Here is a 22,440-nt window from a genome sequence, read left to right as displayed (position 1 = left end):
TAGGCCGAGTCTGACGCCGAGCGCAGATACTCCGAGCTCTTCGCCAAACTGGACGCCAATCAGGACGGGCGGGTGGATGTGTCGGAGCTGCGGGCGGCGCTCCGGGCCCAGGGCCTCCAACTCGACCGGGAGGCCCAGCAGGTAGGTGGGGTCACCTAGCAACCGGGGGGGGGTGGGGTCACCTAGCAACCGGGGGGGGGGGTCACCTAGCAACCGGGGGGGTGGGGTCACCTAGCAACCGGGGGGGGGGTGGGGTCACCTAGCAACCGGGGGGGGTGGGGTCACCTAGCAACCGGGGGGGGTGGGGTCACCTAGCAACCGGGGGGGGTGGGGTCACCTAGCAACCGGGGGGTGGGGTCACCTAGCAACGGGGGGGGTGGGGTCACCTAGCAACCGGGGCGGGGTCAGCTGGCAGTGGAGAGAGCCTCTGATTTTCAAATAAAACAGTTGGTCTATAACCCGGTGTAAGAGTCCGTACATCAGAGAGAGAGACTGATGGACATGAGGAGATATTGGGACAGGTGAGTAAAAGCTCGGACAGGGGAGGGGGGAGGGGGAGGGGGAGGGGGGAGGGGGGAGGGGGAGGGGGAGGGGGGAGGGGGGAGGGGGAGGGGGGAGGGGGGAGGGGGGAGGGGGGAGGGGGGGGAGGGGGGGAGGGGGAGGGGGTGGGAGGGGGAGGGGGGGGGAGGGGGGGAGGGGGGGAGGGGGGGGAGGGGGAGGGGATTCCAGAGCTCAGGCCGAGGCAGCTGAAGGCACGGCCGCCATAGAATCATAGAAAGGTTACAGAACAGAAGGAGGCCATTCGGCCCATCGAGTCCGTGCCAGCTCTCTGTGAGAGCAATCCAGCTCGTCCCACTCCCCCGCCCTTTCCCCGTAACCCTGCAAATTATTTCCTTTCAAGTATTGATCCAGTTCCCTTTTGAAAGCCATGATTGAATCTGCCTCCACCACCCCCTCTGGCAGTGCATTCCAGATCAGAACCACTCGCTGTGTAAAAAAGTTTTTCCTCATGTCACCTTTGGTTCTTTTGCCAATCACCTTAAATCTATGTCCTCTGGTCCTTGACCCTTCCACCAATGGGAACAGTTTCTCTCTATCTACTCTGTCTAGACCCTTCATGATTTTGAACACCTCGATCAAATCTCCTCTCAACCGTCTCTGTTCCAAGGAGAACAACCCCAGCTTCTCCAGTCTATCCACATAACCAAAGTCCCTCATCCCTGGAATCATTCTAGTAAATCTCTTCTGCAGCCTCTCTAAGGCCTTCACATCTTTCCTAAAGTGCGGTGCCCAGAACTGGACACAATACTCCAGATGTGGTCGAACCAGTGTTTTATAAAGGTTCATCATGATTTCCTTGCTTTTGTACTCTATGCCTCTATTTATAAAGCCCAGGACCCCGTATGCTTTTTTAACCATTTTCTCAACCTGCCCTGCCACCTTCAACGATTTGTGCACATATACCCCCTGATCTCTCTGTTCCTTTTACCCCTTTTAGAATTGTGCCCTCTAGTTTATTTTGCCTCTCCTCGTTCTTCCGACCGAAATGTATCACCTCGCATTTTTCTGCTAAATTTCATCTGCCACGTGTCCGCCCATTCCACCAGCCTGTCTATATCCTCTTGAAGTCTATCACTATCCTCCTCACTGTTCACTATATTTCCAAGTTTTGTGTCATCTGCAAATTTTGAAATTGTGCCCTGTACACCCAAGTCCAAGTCATTAATATATATCAAGAAAAGCAGTGGTCCCAGCACCGACCCCTGGGGAACACCACTGTACACCTCCCTCCAGTCCGAAAAACAACCGTTCACCACTACTCTGTTTCCTGTCCCTTAGCCAATTCTGTATCCATGTTGCTACTGCCCCCTTTATTCCATGGGCTTGAATCTTGATGATGTATTATGCAACACTTTATCAAATGCCTTTTGAAAGTCCATATACACCACATTAACCGCATTGCCCACATCGACCCTCTCTATTACCTCATCAAAAAACTCTATCAAGTTAGTTAAACACAATTTGCCTTTAACAAATCCAAGTGACTGTTAGTTCTGTCCCAGATTATCGTTTCTAAAAGTTTCCCCACCGCCAAGGTTAAACTGACTGGCTGGGTTTATATTTATACCCTTTTATCGCTAATATATTTTATAATATTTATCTCTATTCGTGCAACTAATTCATCTATCTTGTTATGAATGCTCCATGCTTTCAGAAAAACAGACTTCATTTTGACGTTTTACCATTTTTTCCTGCTTTGACCTTACTTGTTGATGCTCTATTATTGGTAAACTCTCTGTCCCTTCCTGCCACACTCTGCTTATCTTTACCCAAATCACTACATTGCTCTGATGCCTTGACTTTTCTCATTAGATTCGTAAATTTCCCCTCACCTGACCCCCACAGATTCCCCTAGAGTCCAAAAATCTATCGATCTCAGCCTTGAACATATTCAACCACTGAGCATCGACAGCCCTCTGAGGGAAGAGAATTCCAAATATTCACAACCCTCTGAGTGAAGAAATTCCTCCTCATCTCAGTCTTAAATGGCCGACCCCTTATCCTGAGACTATGCCCCCTAGTTCTAGACTCTCCAGCCAGGGGAAACAATCTCTCAGCATCTACCCTGTTAAGCCTCCTCAGAATCTTATATGTTTCAATGAGATCACCTCTCATTCCTCTAAACTCCAGAGAGTAGAGGCCCATTCTACTCAATCTCTCCTCATAGGACAACCCTCTCATCCCAGGAATCAATCTAATGAAGCTTTGTTGCACCCCCTCTAAGGCAAGTATATCCTTCCTTAGATAAGGAGACCAAAACTGTACACAGTACTCCAGGTGAGGTCTCACCAAAGCCTTGTAGAATTGTCACAAGACTTCCTTACTCTTATACTCCAACCCCCTTGCAGTAAAGGCCAACATACCATTTGCCTTCCTAATTGCTTGCTGTACCTGCACGTTAAATTTCTTTATTTCTTGTAGGAGAACACCCAAATCTCTCTGAACACCAACATTTAATAGTTTCTCACCATTTAAAAAATATTCTGTTTTTCTGTTCCCCTTACTAAAGTGAATAACCTCCTATGGGAAAACTCTCCAGTGGCTGGAGTCATACCTCGCACAAAGGAAGATGGTAGTGGTTGTTGGAGGCCAATCATCTAAGCCCCAGGACATTGCTACAGATGTTCCTCAGGGCAGTGTCCTAGGCCCAACCATCTTCAGCTGCTTCATCAATGACCTTCCCTCCACCATACAGTCAGAAATGGGGATGTTCGCTGATGCTTGCACAGTGTTCACTTCCATTTGCAACCCCTCAGATAATGAAGCAGTCCGTGCCCACATGCAGCAAGACCTGGACAACATCCAGGCTTGGGCTGATAAGTGGCAAGTAACATTCGCACCAGGCAAGTGCCAGGCAATGACCATCTTCAACAAGAGAGAGTCTAACCACCTCCCCTTGACATTCAACGGCGTTACCATCGCCAAATCCCCCACCATCAACATCATGGGGGTAACCATTGACCAGAAACTTAACTGGACCAGCCATATGGCTACAAGAGCAGGTCAGAGGCTGGGTATTCTGTGGCGAGTGACTCATCCCCTGACTCCCCAGAGCCTTTCCACCATCTACAAGGCAAGTTTACTTTCCCACCTAGCTTTGTATCGTCAGCAAACTTGGATACATTACACTCGGTCCCTTCATCTAAGTCATTAATGTCGACTGTAAATAGCTGAGGCCCAAGCACTGATCCTTGCAACACCCCACTAGTTACAACCTGCCAACCTGAGAATGACCCGTTTATCCCTACTCTCTTTTCTGTCCGATAACCAATCCTCTATCCATGCTAATATATTATCCCCAACCCCATGAGCCCATACCTTGTGTAACAACCTCTTATGTGGCAACTTATCGAATGCCTTTTGAAAATCCAAATATACGACATCCACTGGTTCCCCTTTATCAACCCTGCTAGTTACATCCTCAAAAAACTCTAATAAATTTGTCAAACTCGATTTCCCTTTCACAAAACCTTGTTGATTCTGCCTGATCATATTATGGTTTTCTAAATGCCCTGTTACCACTTCCTTATTAATGGATTCCAGTATTTTCCGGAGGACTGATGTCAGGCTAACTGGTCTGTAGTTCCCTGTTTTCTCTCTCCCTCCTTTATTGAATAGCCGGGTTACATTTGCTACCTTCCAATCCGCTCGGACCGTTCTAGAATCTAGGGAATTTTGGAAGATCATAACCATTGCATCCACTATCTCTGCAGCCACCTCTTTTGGAACTCCAGGGGATTTGTCGGCCCATTAGTTTCTCCAGTACTTTTTCTCTACTGATATTAACTACTTTAAATTCCTCACTCTCATTTGCCCCTTGGTTCCCCACTATTTCTGATATGCTTTTTGTGTCTTCTAGTGTGAAGACGATACAAAATATTTGTTTAACGCATCTGCCATTTCCTGATTTCCCCATTATAATTTCTCCTGTCTCAGCCTCTAAGGGACCAACGTTTACTTTTGCTACTCTCTTCCTTTTACATACTTATAGAAACTCTTACAATATGTTTTTATATTTCTTGCTAGTTTACTCTCATTCAATTTTCTCCCTTTTTATTAATTTTTTAGTCATCCGTTGCTGGTTTCTAAAACTACTCTTCTTCACAACATTATAAGATTGGATGGGCAAGAATCCAGATTTGGAGGAGCACAGAGATCTCGGAGGGGTGTAGGGCTGGAGGAGGTTACAGAGATAGGGAGGGGTGTGGGGCTGGAGGGGGTTACAGAGATAGGGAGGGGTGTAGGGCTGGAGGAGGTTACAGAGATAGGGAGGGGTGTAGGGCTGGAGGAGGTTACAGAGATAGGGAGGGGTGTAGGGCTGGAGGAGGTTACAGTGATAGGGAGGGGTGTAGGGCTGGAGGAGGTTACAGTGATAGAATCATAGAAGTTACAACATGGAAACAGGCCCTTCGGCCCAACATGTCCATGTCGCCCAGTTTATACCACTAAGCTAGTCCCAATTGCCTGCACTTGGCCCATATCCCTCTATACCCATCTTACCCATGTAACTGTCCAAATGCTTTTTAAAAGACAAAATTGTACCCGCCTCTACTACTGCCTCTGGCAGCTCGTTCCAGACACTCACCACCCTTTGAGTGAAAAAATTGCCCCTCTGGACCCTTTTGTATCTCTCCCCTCTCACCTTAAATCTATGCCCCCTCGTTATAGACTCCCCTACCTTTGGGAAAAGATTTTGACTATCGACCTTATCTATGCCCCTCATTATTTTATAGACTTCGATAAGATCACCCCTTAACCTCCTGCTCTCCAGGGAAAAAAGTCCCAGTCTGTCTAACCTCTCCCTGTAAGTCAAACCATCAAGTCCCGGGAGCATCCTAGTAAATCTTTTCTGCACTCTTTCTAGTTTAATAATATCCTTTCTATAATAGGGTGACCAGAACTGTACACAGTATTCCAAGTGTGGCCTTACTAATGTCTTTTACAACTTCAACAAGACATCCCAACTCCTGTATTCAATGTTCTGACCAATGGAACCAAGCATGCCGAATGCCTTCTTCACCACCCTATCCACCTGTGACTCCACTTTCAAGGAGCTATGAACCTGTACTCCTAGATCTCTTTGTTCTATAACTCTCCCCAACGCCCTACCATTAACGGAGTAGGTCCTGGCCCGATTCGATCTACCAAAATGCATCACCTCACATTTATCTAAATTAAACTCCATCTGCCATTCATCGGCCCACTGGCCCAATTTATCAAGGTCCCGATAGGGAGGGGTGTAGGGCTGGAGGGGGTTACAGAGATAGGGAGGGGTGTGGGGCTGGAGGGGGTTACAGAGATAGGGAGGGGTGTGGGGCTGGAGGGGGTTACAGAGATAGGGAGGGGTGTGGGGCTGGAGGGGGTTACAGAGATAGGGAGGGGTGTAGGGCTGGAGGGGGTTACAGAGATAGGGAGGGGTGTGGGGCTGGAGGGGGTTACAGAGATAGGGAGGGGTGTGGGGCTGGAGGGGGTTACAGAGATAGGGAGGGGTGTGGGGCTGGAGGGGGTTACAGAGATAGGGAGGGGTGTAGGGCTGGAGGGGGTTACAGAGATCGGGAGGGGTGTGGGGCTGGAGGGGGTTACAGAGATAGGGAGGGGTGTAGGGCTGGAGGGGGTTACAGAGATAGGGAGGGGTGTCGGGCTGGAGGGGGTTACAGAGATAGGGAGGGGTGTAGGTCTGGAGGGAGTTACAAAGATAGGGAGGGGTGTAGGGCTGGAGGAGGTTACAGAGATCGGGAGGGGTGTAGGGCTGGATGGGGTGACAGAGATAGGGAGGGGTGTAGGGCTGGAGGGGGTTACAGAGATAGGGAGGGGTGTAGGGCTGGAGGAGGTTACAGAGATAGGGAGGGGTGTCGGGCTGGAGGAGGTTACAGAGATAGGGAGGGGTGTGGGGCTGGAGGGGGTTACAGAGATAGGGAGGGGTGTAGGGCTGGAGGAGGTTACAGAGATAGGGAGGGGTGTCGGGCTGGAGGAGGTTACAGAGATAGGGAGGGGTGTCGGGCTGGAGGAGGTTACAGAGATAGGGAGGGGTGTGGGGCTGGAGGGGGTTACAGAGATAGGGAGGGGTGTAGGGCTGGAGGAGGTTACAGAGATAGGGAGGGGTGTAGGGCTGGAGGGGGTTACAGAGATAGGGAGGGGTGTAGGGCTGGAGGAGGTTACAGAGATAGGGAGGGGTGTGGGGCTGGAGGGGGTTACAGAGATAGGGAGGGGTGTAGGGCTGGAGGAGGTTACAGAGATAGGGAGGGGTGTAGGGCTGGAGGGAGTTCCAGAGATAGGGAGGGGTGTAGGGCTGGAGGAGGTTACAGAGATAGGGAGGGGTGTGGGGCTGGAGGAGGTTACAGAGATAGGGAGGGGTGTGGGGCTGGAGGAGGTTACAGAGATAGGGAGGGGTGTGGGGCTGGAGGAGGTTACAGAGATAGGGAGGGGTGTGGGGCTGGAGGAGGTTACAGAGATAGGGAGGGGTGTGGGGCTGGAGGAGGTTACAGAGATAGGGAGGGGTGTGGGGCTGGAGGAGGTTACAGAGATAGGGAAGGGCGAGGCCATGGAGGGATTCAAATATGAGGATGAGAATTTTAAAATCGGGGTGTTCCCGGACCGGGAGCCAGTGTGGGTCAGTGAGCTCAGGGGGTGATGGGTGAACGGGACTCGGGATGAGTTAGGATACGGGGGGGGCAGAGTTTTGGATGAGCTGAAGTTTACGGAGAGTGGATGATGGGAGGCCGGTCAGGAGAGCATTGGATTAGTGGAGTCTGGAGGTAACAAAGGCAGGGATGAGGGTTTCAACAGCAGATGAGCTGAGGCAGGGGCGGAGACGGGCAATGTTACGGAGGTGGAAGTAGGTGGTCTTGTTGATGGAGCGGATATCATAGAAAGTTACGGCAAAGAAGGAGGCCATTCAGCCCATTGTGTCTGCGACGGCCGAAAAAGAGCTATCCAGCTTAATCGCACTTTCAAGTACTTGGTCCGTAGCCCTGTGGGTTACGGCACTTCAGGTGCACATCCAGGTACCTTTTAAATGAGTTGAGGGTTTCTGCCTCTCCTACCCTTTCAGGCAGGGAGTTCCAGACCCCAACCACCCTCTGGGTGAAAAAAATACTCCTCAGCTCCCCTCTAATCCTTCTACCAATTACTTTAAATCTATGCCCCCTGGTCACTGACCCCTCTGCTCAGGGAAATAGGTCCTTCCTATTCACTCTATCCAGTCCCCTCATAATTTTATATACCTCAATTAAATCTCCCCTCAGCCTCCTTTGTTCCAAAGAAAACAACCCCAGCCTATCCAATCTTTTCTCACAGCTAAAATTCTCCAGCTCTGGCAATATCCCCGTAAATCTCCTCTGTACCCTCTCTAGTGCAATCACATCTTTCCGGTAATGTGGTGACCAGAACTGTACCCAGTGCATCGGAATATAGGAACAGGAGTAGGCCATTCAGCCCCTCGAGCCTGCTCCGCCATTTGATTAGTTCATGGCTGATCTGTGATCTAACTCCATATACCTGCCTTTGGCCCATATCCCTTAATACCTTTGGTTGCCAAAAAGCTATCTATCTCAGATTTAAATTTAGCAATTGAGCTAGTATCAATTGCCGTTTGCGGAAGAGAGTTCCAAACTTCTACCACCCTTTGTGTGTAGAAATGTTTTCTAATCTCACTCCTGAAAGGTCTGGCTCTAATTTTTAGACTGTGCCCCCTACTCCTAGAATCCCCAACCAGCGGAAATAGTTTCTCTCTATCCACCCTATCTGTTCCCCTTAATATCTTATAAACTTTGATCAGATCACCCCTTAACCTTCTAAACTCCAGAGAATACAACCCCAATTTGTGTAATCTCTCCTCGTAACTTAACCCTTGAAGTCCGGGTATCATTCCAGTAAACCTACGCTGCACTCCCTCCAAGGCCAATATGTCCTTCCGAAGGTGCGGTGCCCAGAACTGCTCACAGTACTCCAGGTGCGGTCTAACCAGGGTTTTGTATAGCTGCAGCATAACTTCTGCCCCCTTGTACTCTGGTCCTCTAGATATAAAGGCCAGCATTCCATTAACCTTATTGATTATTTTCTGCACCTGTTCATGACACTTCAATGATCTGTGTACCTGAACCCCTAAGTCCCTTTGGACATCCACTGTTTTTAACTTTTTACCATTTAGAAAGTACCCTGTTCTATCCTTTTTTGATCCAAAGTGGATGACCTCACATTTGCCTACGTTGAATTCCATCTGCCATAGTTTTGCCCATTCTCCTAATCTATCAATATCCCTTTGTAATTTTATGTTTTCATCTACACTGCTTACAATGCCACCAATCTTTGTGTCATTGGCAAACTTAGATATGAGACTTTCTATGCCTTCATCTAAGTCGTTAATAAATATTATGAATAATTGAGGCCCCAAGACAGATCCCTGCGAGACTCCACTAGTCACATCCTGTCAATGTGAGTACCTTCCCATTATCCCTACTCTCTGTCGCCTTTCGCTCAGCCAACTTCCTAACCAAGTCCGTACTTTTCCCTTGATTCCATGGGCTTCTATCTTAGCTAACAGTCTCTTATGTGGGACTTTATCAAATGCCTTCTGGAAGTCCATATAAATAATATCCATTGACATTCCCCTGCACTACTTTAGTCACCTCTTCAAAAAATTCAATCAGGTTTGTCAGGCACGACCTACCTTTCACAGATCCATGCTGGCTCTCCCTGATTAACTGAAAATTCTCGAGGTGTTCAGTCACCCTATCCTTAATTATGGACTCCAGCAATTTCCCCACAACAGATGTTAAGCTAACTGGTCTCTAATTCCCTGGTTTCCCTCTCTCCTTTCTTAAAAAGCGGAGACATGTGCCATTTTCCAATCTAGAGGGACAGTTCCTGAATCTAGAGAACTTTGAAAGATTATAGTTAGGGCATCTGCAATGTGCTCACCTACTTCCTTTAAAACCCTGGGATGGAAACCATCTGGCCCTGGGGATTTGTCACTTTTTAGTGCTATTATTTTCTTCATTACTGTTGTTTTACTTATGTTAATTTTATCGAGTCCCTGTCCCCGATTCAATATTAGTTTTCTTGGGATTTCCGGCATGCTATCCTCTTTTTCGACTGTAAATACTGACACAAAGTAACCGTTCAACATGTCCGCCATTTCCCCATTGTCAATGACAATATCCCCACTTTCAGTTTTTAAGGGGCCAACACTGCTCCTGACCACCCTCTTTTTCCTAATATAACAATGAAAGTTCTTCGTATTGGTTTTGATATTCCTTGCAATTTTCACCTTCTCAAGGGCATTTAGGAATGGGGAATAAATTCTGGCCTTCCCAGTGACGCCCACATCCCATGAACGAATAATAGAAAACTCAAGCTGTGGCCTAACCAATGTTTTATACAGTTCTAGCATAACCTCCCTGCTCTTATAGTCTATACCTCGGCTAATAAAGGAAAGATATTGGTTAAAGAAACAATTACGGCTGTGAGGAGAGATGATATGTTAGAAGGATCATCAAATGAGGCCATATGGGTTGAGCTAAAGAACAAAAAAGGGGCAGTCACATTGCTGGGAGTGAACTATAGACTCCCAAACAGTCAGAGGGAGATAGAGGAGCAAATATGGAGGCAAATTTCTGAGAAGTGCAAAAACAATAGGGTGCAGAGGGTGGTGGGGATCTGGAATTCACTGCCTGAAAGGGTGGTACCTTCAACTCTCAACTCATTTAAAACGTACCTGGATGAGCACTTGAAGTGCCGTAACCTGCAGGGCTACAGACAAATGCTGGAAAGTTGGATTAAGCTGGATAACTCTTTCTCAGCAGGCACGGACACGATGGGCCGAATGGCCTCATTCTGTACCGTAACTGTCTATGATTTTATGATATTGCCACCCCCTCCTTTTTTATCTCCCTCTCTATATCGTCTGAAAGCCCTGTAACCAGGATTGTTGAGCTGCCATTCCTGCCCCTCTTTAAGCCATGTTTCAGTAATAGCTAAGATATCGTACTGCCACATGTCTATCTGTGTCCTCAGCTCATCCGCCTTATTCACTAGACTCGATGCATTGAGGTAAATACCATTAACCACTGCCAAACTCCTTTGTTGCATATTTTCTAACCTTTGTTTCCTCTGCCTTCCAAACTCACTCACTAATTTTCTGCCTTCCATTTCCAGCTCAGCTTCTCTCCCTTCTGAATCTACACTCAGGTTCCCATCCCCCTGCCAAGCTAGTTTAAACCCTCCCCAACAGCATGAGCAAACCTCCCCGTGACGATATTGGGGTGTCCTGTTGCGGTGCATCCCGTCCGGATTGTACAGGTCCCACCTCCCCCAGAACCGGTCCCAATGCCCCAGGAATCTAAAGCCTTCCCTCCTGCATCATCTCTCCAGCCACACATTCATCTGTTCTATCCTCCTATTTCTATACTCACTAGCGCATGGCACTGGGAGTAATCCGGAGATTACTACCTTTGAGGGGTCGGAAGCTCATCTCAGAGTCAAATAAGACGCCAAGGTTGCGAACGGTCTGGTTCAGCCTCAGACAGTGGCCGGAGAGAGGGATGGAGTTAGCGGCTAGGGAATGAACAATTTTAAATTGATGACTATTTGTCACTGGCTCTCCAAACCTGAGTAAATAATATCTTTCCATAACAGGGTTCCCAAAACTGTACACGGTCTCTAACTATGGCATAACCATTGTTGTATATAATTTGCTATTAACTCGTGTACTTTATGCCTCTGTTTATAAAATGTAAAATGCAGTTGACCCTTTTAAATGGCTTTATCTACTTGCACTTCCAGGGAATTCTGTATTTGAACCTGCAGCTCAGTGTGTGGTTGGACTAATAATCAATGAGAGTAAAAAGAGATCCATTTCTCCAGCGCCTTTCACCACCTCAGGACGTCCCAAAGCGCTTTACAGCCAGTGAAGTAGTTTTTTGAAGTGTAGTCACTGTTGTAATGTCGGAAACGCAGCAGCCAATTTGCGCACAGCAAGATCCCACAAACAGCAATGTGATAATGAGCAGGTAATCTGTTTTAGTGATGTGAGTTGAGGGATAAATATTGGCCCCAGAACACCGGGAAGAACTTCCCTGCTCCTCTTCGAAATAGTGTCGATGGATCTTTTCCATCCACCTGAGAGGGCAGACGGGGCCTCGGTTTAACGTTCATCTGAAAGTAAGAAATGAGCTGGGAATTAGCGAGCACAACTATGGTACAGTGTGAAAATAGGAGAGGATCGTAAAGTGTCCAAGATAATGGTGTTGGAGTGGTATAGACAAAGTTCAGTGCGATAACATACCCGCCCAAAGAGCAAATATGATGATGCATCAACAGCAGGAAGTATTTAAATACGAGATAGATAGAGTCCAAAATCAATCCATTCCTGAACAATGCATCAAAGAATGGAGTTCTGTAAACAGAGAGACCAAAACTAAACTGAAAATGTAGAGGGAGAACAGTATTACAGGAAATCATGAGAAATCAGGGAAGGACTTGCATTTATATCGTGCCTCCCACCAGCTCAGGACATCCCAAAGAGCTTCACAGCCAATGAAGTACTTTTGAAGTGTAGTCACTGTTGTAATGTAAGGAATACAAGGGTGGCAAAAAGGGAGATTAGAAGGATTACAAGAAAAAATGGCTATCAATATTATGAACGGAAATATTAAGGGCTTTTATAAGCATAAGAAATAGGAGCAGGAGTAGGCCAATCGGCCCCTCGAGCCTGCTCCGCCATTCAATAAGATCATGGCTGATCTGATCCTAACCTCAAATCGAAAGAACACAAGAAGTAGGAGCAGGACCCAGCCACTCAGCCCCTGGGCCCACTCCGCCACCCACAGGGCCTTGACCGATCCGAACTCAGCTTCATGTCCAATTTCCTGCCCGCTCCCCGTAACCCCTAATTCCCTTTACTTCTAGGAAACTGTCTATTTCTGTTTTAAATTTATTTAATGATGTAGCTTCCACAGCTTCCTGGGGCAGCAAATTCCACAGACCTACCACCCTCTCAGTGAAGAAGTTTCTCCTCATCAGTTTTGAAAGAGCAGCCCCTTATTCTAAGATTATGCCCCCTAGTTCTAGTTTCACCCATCCTTGGGAACATCCTTACCGCATCCACCCGATCAAGCCCCTTCACAATCTAAAATGTTTCAATAAGATCGCCTCTCATTCTTCTGAACTCCAATGAGTAGAGTCCCAATCTACTCAACCTCTCCTCATATGTCCACTCCCTCATCTCCGGGATTAACCAAGTGAACCTTCTTTGTATTGCCTCTGCCAAATCTCCGCCCACTCACCCAGCCTGTCTATATCCCCTTGTAGGTTTTTTATGTCCTCCTCACTCTTTACTTTCCCTCCCATCTTTGTATCATCTGCAAACTTTGATATGTTACACTCAGTCCCCTCCTCCAAATCGTTAATATAGATTGTAAAGAGTTGGGGACCCAGCACCGACCCCTGCGGAACACCACTGGCTACTGGTTGCCAGTCCGAGAATGAACCATTTATCCCAACTCTCTGCTTCCTGTTAGATAACCAATCCCCCACCCATGCCAGAATATTACCCCCAATCCAGTGATTCTTTATCTTGAGCAATAATCTTTTATGTGGCACCTTGTCGAATGCCTTCTGGAAGTCTAAATACACTACGTCCACTGGTTCCCCTTTATCCACCCTGTACGTTATGTCCTCGAAGAACTCAAGCAAATTTGTCAGACATGACTTCCCCTTCATAAAGCCATGCTGACTTTGTCCTATTAAATTATGTTTATCCAAATGTTCCGCTATTGTCTCCTTAATAATAGACTCCAAAATTTTACCCACCACAGATGTTAAGCTAACTGGCCTATAATTTCCAGCCTTCTGCCTACTACCCTTTTTAAATAAGGGTGTTACATTAGCAGTTTTCCAATCTGCCGGGACCTTTGCCGAGTCCAGAGAATTTTGGAAAATTATTACCAAAGCATCCACAATCCCTACTGCCACTTCCCTCAAGACCCTCGGATGTAAGCCGTCAGGTCCAGGGGATTTATCCGCCTTGAGTCCCATTAATTTACTGAGTACCAATTCCTTAGTGATTTTAATCGTATTTAGCTCCTCCACCCCCCCCCCCCCCCCCAGAGCCCCCTGTTTGTCCAGTGTTGGGATATTCTTAGTGTCCTCTACCGTAAAGACTGAAACAAAATATTTGTTCAGCATTTTTGCCATTTCAATGTTTCCCACCATTAATTTCCCGGTCTCATCCTCTAGAGGACCTACGTTTGCCTTAGCCACCCTTTTTCTTTTTATATAACTGTAGAAACTCTTGCTATCTGTTTTTATATTTTTTGCTAATTTATTTTCATAATAAGAACATAAGAACATAAGAAATTGGAGCAGGAGTAGGCCAATCGGCCCCTCGAGCCTGCTCCGCCATTCAATAAGATCATGGCTGATCTGATCCCAACCACAAATCTAAAGAACACAAGAAGTCGGAGCAGGACCCGGCCACATAGCCCCTGGGCCCTCTCCGCCACCCACAGGGCATTGACCGATCCGAACTCAGCTTCATGTCCAATTTCCTGCCCGCTCCCCATAACCCCTAATTCCCTTTACTTCTAGGAAACTGTCTATTTCTGTTTTAAATTTATCTAATGATGTAGCTTCCACAGCTTCCTGGGGCAGCAAATTCCACAGACCTACCACCCTCTGAGTGAAGAAGTTTCTCCTCATCTCAGTTTTGAAAGAGCAGCCCCTTATTCTAAGATTATGCCCCCTAGTTCTAGTTTCACCCATCTTTGGGAACATCCTTACTGCATCCACCCGATCAAGACCCTTCACAATCTTATATGTTTCAATAAGATCGCCTCTCATTCTTCTGAACTCCAATGAGTAGAGTCCCAATCTACTCAACCTCTCCTCATATGTCCGCCCCCTCATCCCCGGGATTAACCGAGTGAACCTTCTTTGTACTGCCTCGAGAGCAAGTATGTCTTTTCTTAAGTATGGAGACCAAAACTGTATGCAGTATTCCAGGTGCGGTCTCACCAATACCTTATATAACTGCAGCAATACCTCCTTGTTTTTATATTCTATCCCCCGAGCAATAAAAGCCAACATTCCGTTGGCTTTCTTGATCACCTGCTGCACCTGCATACCAACTTTTTGATTTTCTTGCACTAGGACCCCCAGATCCCTTTGTACTGCAGTACTTTCCAGTCTCTTGCCATTAAGAAAATAACTTGCTCTCTGATTTTTCCTGCCAAAGTGCATAACCTCACATTTTCCAATATTATATTGCATCTGCCAAATCTCCGCCCACTCACCCAGCCTGTCTATATCCCCTTGCAGGTTTTTTATGTCCTCCTCACTCTCTACTTTCTCTCCCATCTTTGTATCATCTGCAAATTTTGATATGTTGCACTCGGTCCCCTCCTCCAAATCGTTAATATAGATTGTAAAGAGTTGGGGACCCAGCACCGACCCCTGTGGAACACCACTGGTTACTGGTTGCCAGTCCGAAAATGAACCATTTATCCCAACTCTCTGCTTCCTGTTCGATAACCAATCCTCCACCCATGCCAGAATATTACCCCCAATCCCGTGATTTTTTTATCTTAAGTAATAATCTTTTATGTGGCACCTTGTCGAATGCCTTCTGGAAGTCTAAATACACTATGTTCACTGGTTCCCCTTTATCCACCCTATATGTTATATCCTCGAAGAACTCAAGCAAATTTGTCAGACATGACTTCCCCTTCATAAAGCCATGCTGACTTTGTCCTATTAAATTATGCTTATCTAAATGTTCCGTTACTGTCTCCTTAATAATAGACTCCAAAATTTTACCCACCACAGATGTTAAGCTAACTGGCCTATAATTTCCAGCCTTCTGCCTACTACCCTTTTTAAATAACGGTGTTACATTAGCAGTTTTCCAATCTGCCGGGACCTCTCCTGAGTCCAGGGAATTTTGGAAAACTATCACCAAAGCATCCACAATCCCTACTGCCACTTCCCTCAAGACCCTAGGATGGAAGCCATCAGGTCCAGGGGATTTATCCGCCTTGAGTCCCATTATTTTACTGAGTACCATCTCCTGAGTGATTTTAATCGTATTTAGCTCCTCCCCCCCCGAGAGTCCCCTGTTTGTCCAGTGTTGGGATATTCTTAGTGTCCTCTACTGTAAAGACTGAAACAAAATATTTGTTCAGCATTTTTGCCATCTCCATGTTTCCCACCATTAATTTCCCGGTCTCATCCTCTAAGGGACCTATGTTTGCCTTAGCCACCCTTTTTCTTTTTATATAACTATAGAAACTCTTGCTATCTGTTTTTATATTTTTTGCTAATTTCTTTTCATAATCTAGCATCCCTTTCTTAATCAATCCTTTAGTTACTTTTTGCTGTCTTTTGAAGACTTCCCAATCTTCTATCCTCCCATTAAGTTTGGCTACCTTGTATGTCCTTGTTTTTAGTCGGATACTATCCTTAATTTCTTTACTTAGCCACGGATGGCTGTCATTTCTTTTACACCCTTTTTTCCTTAGTGGAATGTATATTTTTTGAAAGTTGTAAAATAACCCCTTAAATGAACACCACTGCTCATGTACCGTCTTACCCTTTAATCTATTTTCCCAGTCCACTTTATTCAATTCCGCTCTCATACCATCATAGTCTCCTTCATTCAAGCTCAGTACTCTTGTTTGAGAACCAACCTTCTCACCCTCTAATTGGATATGGAATGTAACCATGTTATGGTCACTCATTCCAAGGGGATCCTTAACTAGGACATTATTAATTAATCCTGGCTCATTACACAGGACCAGGTCCAAGGTTGCTTGCCCCCTTGTAGGATCAGTTACATACTGCTCAAGAAACCCATCCCTAATACACTCAATTAACTCTTCCTCAAGGCTGCCCTGCCCAATTTGATTTGTCAAGTTAATATGATAGTTAAAATCCCCCATAATTATAGCTGTTCCCTTATTACATGCCCCGACTATTTCCTGATTAATACTTCTTCCAGCAGAGTTGCAACTATTAGGAGGCCTATGTACTACGCCCACTAGTGTTTTTTTCCCCTTATTATTCCTTATCTCCACCCAAACTGTTTCATTATCCTGATCCTTTGTCCCAATATCATTACATCCTTCCTGTAATGTGGTGACCAGAACTGTACACAGTACTCCAGCTGTGGCCTAACCAATGTTTTATACAGTTCCAGCATAACCTCCCTGCTCTTATATTCTATGCCTCGGCTAATAAAGGAAAGTATCCCGTTTGCCTTCTTGACCACCTTATCTACCTGTCCTGCTATCTTCAGGGATCTGTGGACATGCACTCCAAGGTCCCTCACTTCCTCTACACCTCTCAGTATCCTCCCATTTATTGTGTATTCCCTTGCTTTGTTCACCCTCCCCAAATACATTACCTCACACTTCTCCGGATTAAATTCCATTTGCCACTTTTCTGCCCACCTGACCAGTCCATTGATGTCTTCCTGCAGTCTACAGCTTTCCTCCTCACTATCAACCACACGGACAATTTTTGTATCATCTGCAAACTTCTTCATCAAGCCCCCAACATTCAAGTCCAAATCATTAATATATACCAAAGAGCAAGTGACCTAGTACTGAGCCCTGTGGAACCCCACTAGAAACAGCCTTCCAGTCACAAAAACACCCGACCATTACCCTTTGCTTCCTGCCACTGAGCCAATTTTGGATCCAACTAGTCACTTTCCCTTGGATCCCATGGGCTTTTATTTTTTTGACCAGTCTGTCATGTTGGACCTTGTCAAAAGCCTTGCTAAAATCCAAGTACATTACATCAAACGCGTTACCCTCATCGACCCTCCTTGTTACCTCCTCAAAAAAATTCAATCAAGTTAGTCAGACACGACCTTCCCTAACCACAGTTGGAGAGCGAGATGCACTCAGGGACTCCTGAACTATCTGCCTGGTCCTCTTTGTCTGTCTGGTGGTCACCTAGTCCCTCTCTGTTGGCTTTTATTGCTAGGGGGATAGAATATAAAAACAGGGAGGTATTGCTGCAGTTATATAAGGTATTGGTGAGACCGCACCTGGAATACTGCATACAGTTTTGGTGTCCACACTTAAGAAAAGACACACTTGCTCTCGAGGCAGTACAAAGAAGATTCACTCGGTTAATCCCGGGGATGAGGGGGTGGACATATGAGGAGAGGTTGAGTGGATTGGGACTCTACTCATTGGAGTTCAGAAGAATGAGAGGCGATCTTATTGAAACATATAAGATTGTGAAGGGGCTTGATCGGGTGGATGCGGTAAGGATGTTCCCAAGGATGGGTGAAACTAGAACTAGGGGGCATAATCTTAGAATAAGGGGCTGCTCTTTCAAAACTGAGATGAGGAGAAACTTCTTCACTCAGAGGGTAGTAGGTCTGTGGAATTTGCTGCCCCAGGAAGCTGTGGAAGCTACATCATTAAATAAATTTAAAACAGAAATAGACAGTTTCCTAGAAGTAAAGGGAATTAGGGATTATGAGGAGCGGGCAGGAAATTGGACATGAAGCTGAGTTCGGATCGGTCAAGGCCCTGTGGGTGGCGGAGAGGGCCCAGGGGCTGAGTGGCTGTGTCCTGCTCCTACTTCTTGTGTTCTTTCGATTTGAGGTTAGGATCAGATCAGCCATGATCTTATTGAATGGCGGAGCAGGCTCGAGGGGCCGATTGGCCTACTCCTGCTCCTATTTCTTAAGTTCTCTTATGTTCTTATGTTAACTTCCTTGCTTTTGTACTCTCTGCCTCTATTAATAAAGCCCAGGATCCCGTATGCTTTTTTAACAACCTTCTCAACTTGTCCTGCCACCTTCAAAGATTTGTGTACATACACTCCCAGGTCTCTCTGCACTCCCTTTAAAATTGGACCATTTAGTTTATCTTGCCTCACCTCAATCTTCCTACCAAAATGTATCACTTCACACTTCTCTGCATTAAATTTCATCTGCCATGTGTCTGCCCATTTCACCAGTCTGTTACTATCCTCCACATTGTTTACTACATTTCTGAGTTTCGTGTCATCTGCAAACTTTGAAATTCTACCCTGTATACCCAAGTCCAGGTCATTAATATATATCAGAAGAGCAGTGGTCCTAATATTGACCTCTGGGGAACATCACTGTAAACTTCCCTCCAGTCTGAAAAACAACCGTTCACCACTCCTCTCAGCTTTCTGTCTCTTAACCAATTTTGTATCCAAGCAGCCACTGTCCCTTCAATCCCATGGGTTTTAATTTTGCTAACAAGTCTATTATGTGGTACTTTATCAAATGCCTTTTAGAAGTCCAGATGCACAACACCAACCGCACTCCCCTCATCAACCCTCTCCGTTACTTCATCAAAGAACTCAATCAAATTAGTTAAACACAATTTTCCTTTAACAAATCCGTGCTGGCTTTCATTTATTAACCCATACTTTTCCAAGTGCCAATTAGTTAATGTAAAGGAAGAATGCGTCAAAATGCAAGAGGACCTTAATAAACTTGCAGGATGGGAGTTTAATTGGTAAATGAATTTCAATATAGGTAAGCGTAAGATGGTGCATTTTGGTAGGAAGAATAATGAGGTCACATACTGCTTGGATAATAAGAGTCTAAATGGGTTGGAGGAGCAGAGGGATCTGGGGGTACAGATACACAAATCATTAAAAGTAGTGACACAGGTTAATAAGGCCATAAAAAGGTAAACCAAACAGTGGGGTTCATTTCTAGAGGGACAGAATTGAAAAGCAGAGAAGTTATGTTGAACTTGTATAGAACCTTGGTTAGACCACACTTGGAGCACTATGCACAGTTCTGGTCTGCAAATTAGAGAAAGGATATAGAGGCACTGGAGAGGGTCCAAAAAAGATTCACAAGGATGATACCAGAACTGAGAGGATACACTTATCAGGAAAGGCTGAACAGGCTGGGGCTCTTCTCTCTAGAAAAGAGAAGGCTTTACAGGAAGGATGCGATTGCACTAGAGAGGGTACAGAGGAGATTTACGAGGATGTTACCAGGGTTGGAGAATTTTAGCTATGAGGAAAGATTGGGGTTGTTTCCTTTGGAACAGGGGAGGCTGAGGGGTGATTTAATTGTGTATAAAATTATGAGGGGCCTCGATAGAATGGATAGAAAGGACCTATTTTCCTTAGCAGAGAGGTCAATAACCAGGGGGCATAGATTTAAAGTAATTGGTAGAAGGATTAGAGGGGAGCTGAGGAGAATTTTTTTTCACCCAGAGGGTGGTGGGGGTCTGGAACTCACTGCCTGAGAGGGTGGGAGAGGCAGAAACCCTCATCGCATTTAAATGGTACTTGGATGTGCACTTAAGGTGCTGTAACCTGCAGGGCTACGGACCAAGTGCTGGAAAGTGGGATGAGGCTGGACACCTCCTTTTTGGCCGGCACGGACATGATGGGCCGAATGGCCTCCTTCTGTGCCGTGAATTTCTATGATTCTAAGGCTGAGAGGTGACCTTGCTAAGATTATGAAAGGGTTCGATAGGGGAGACGTAGAGAAGATGTTTCCACTTGTAGGGGAGACCAGAACTAGGGGCCATAAATATAAGATAGTGACTAATAAATCCAATCGGGAATTCAGGAGAAACTTCTTTACCCAGAGAGTGGTGAGAATGTGGAACTCGCTCCCACAAGGAGAGGTTGAGGTGAATAGTGTAGATGGATTTAAGGGGAAGCTCGATAAACACATGAGGGAGAAAGGAATAGAAGGATATGCTGATAGGGTGAGATGAAGGAGGGAGGGAGGAGGCTCGTGTGGAGAATAAACACCGGCATGGACCAGTTGGGCCGAATGGCCTGTTTCTGTGCTGTAGTTTCAATGCAACTCAATGTAATTAATTTTCTCCCGGAATATTGTCTCTAAAAGTTTCCCCACCACTGACATTAAGCTGACTGGCCTGTAATTGCCGGGTTTATCCCTTTTCTCTTTTTTGAACAGGGGTGCAACATTTGCAATCCTCCATACGGGTAGGGTAGCATAGTGGTTATGTTACTGGACTAGTAATCCAGAGGCCTGGACTAATAATCTAGAGTCATGAGTTCAAATCCTGCCACGGCAGCTGGGGAATTTAAATTCAATTAATTAAATTCAATGAATTAAATAAAATCTGGAATTAAAATACTAGTATCAGTAATGGTGGCCATGAAACTACTGGATTGTCGTAAAAACCCATCTGGTTCACGAATGCCCTTTAGGGGATGAAACCTGCCGTCCTTACCCGGTCTGGGCCAAGATGTGACTCCAGACCCACAGCAATGTGGTTGATTCTTAATCACCCTCTGAAATGGCCCAGCAAGACACTCAGTTGTAAAATCGCGCTAAAAAACATCACAATAAGAATAAAGCCGGACGGACCACCCGGCATCAGACCACAAGGCACCGGACACGACAACGGCAAAACACCAAGCCCAGTCGACCCTGCAAAGTTCTCCTCAGTAACATCTGGGGACTTGTGCCAAAATTGGGAGAGCTGTCCCACAGACTAGTCAAGCAACAGCCTGACATAGCCATACTCACAGAATCATACCTTTCAGTCAACGTCCCAGACTCTTCCATCACCATCCCTGGGTATGTCCTGTCCCACCGGCAGGACAGACCCACCAGAGGTGGTGGTACAGTGATATACAGTCAGGAGGGAGTGGCCCTGGGAGTCCTCAACATTGACTCCGGACCCCATGAAATCTCATGGCATCAGGTCAAACATGGGCAAGGAAACCTCCTGCTGATTACCACCTACCGTCCTCCCTCAGCTGATGAATCAGTCCTCCTCCATGTTGAGCACCACTTAGAGGAAGCACTGAGGGTAGCAAGGGCACAGAATGTACTCTGGGTGGGGGACTTCAATGTCCATCACCAAGGGTGGCTCGGTAGCACCACCACTGACCGCTGGCCGAGTCCTGAAGGACATAGCTGCTAGACTGGGCCTGCGGCAGGTGGTGAGCGAACCAACACGAGGGAAAAACTTATTTGACTTTGTCCTCACCAATCTACCTGTCGCAAATGCAACTGTCCATGACAGTATTGGTAGGAGTGACCACCGCACAGTCCCCGTGGAGACGAAGTCCCGTCTTTGCACTGAGGACACCATCCAACGTGTTGTGTGGCACTACCACAGTGCTAAATGGGATAGATTCAGAACAGATCTAGCAGCTCAAAACTGGGCACCCATGAGGTGCTGTGGGCCATCAGCAGCAGCAGAATTGTATTCCAGCACAATCTGTAACCTCATGGCCTGGCATATTCCTCACTCTACCATTACCAACAAGCCAGGGGATCAACCCTGGTTCAATGAGGAGTGTAGAAGAGCATGCCAGGAGCAGCACCAGGCGTACCTAAAAATGAGGTGCCAACCTGGTGAAGCTACAACTCAGGACTACATGCATGCTAAACAGCGGAAGCAGCATGCTATAGACAGAGCTAAGCAATTCCACAACCAACGGATCAGATCAAAGCTCTGCAGTCCTGCCACATCCAGTCATGAATGGTGGTGGACAATTAAACAATTAACGGGAGGAGGAGGCTCTGTAAACATCCCATTCGTCAATGATGGCGGAGTCCAGCACGTGAGTGCAAAAGACCAGGCTGAAGCGTTTGCAACCATCTTTAGCCAGAAGTGCCGAGTGGATGATCCATCTCGGCCTCCTCCCGATATCCCCACCATCACAGAAGCCAGTCTTCAGCTAATTTGATTCACTCCACGTGAGATCAAGAAACGGCTGAGTGCACTGTTTACAGCAAAGGCTATGAGCCCTGACAACATCCCAGCTGTAGTGCTGAAGACTTGTGCTCCAGAACTAGCTGCGCCTCCAGCCAAGCTGTTCCAGTACAGCTACAACACTGGCATCCACCCGACAATGTGGAAAATTGTCCAG

The 22,440-nt window shown here is 46.5% G+C and overlaps 1 protein-coding gene across 1 annotated transcript in view; it reads left to right on the top strand.

Annotated features, from left to right (window-relative positions):
* Positions 1-3: 3 nt before the first annotated feature.
* LOC137319564 (mitochondrial adenyl nucleotide antiporter SLC25A24-like) overlaps positions 4-22,440 on the top strand; it is a gene marked incomplete at both ends in the record, with an annotated part of 73,784 nt that continues 51,347 nt past the window's right edge. The window contains one exon of the mRNA XM_067981669.1: positions 4-141. Within this exon, the coding sequence (XP_067837770.1) occupies positions 4-141 (138 nt within the window). The remainder of the gene's footprint in view (positions 142-22,440) is intronic.

Source organism: Heptranchias perlo, unplaced genomic scaffold, assembly GCF_035084215.1.
Source record: "Heptranchias perlo isolate sHepPer1 unplaced genomic scaffold, sHepPer1.hap1 HAP1_SCAFFOLD_861, whole genome shotgun sequence".
Taxonomy (NCBI): domain Eukaryota; kingdom Metazoa; phylum Chordata; class Chondrichthyes; order Hexanchiformes; family Hexanchidae; genus Heptranchias; species Heptranchias perlo.
This window is presented reverse-complemented; position numbering and strand designations above follow the sequence as displayed.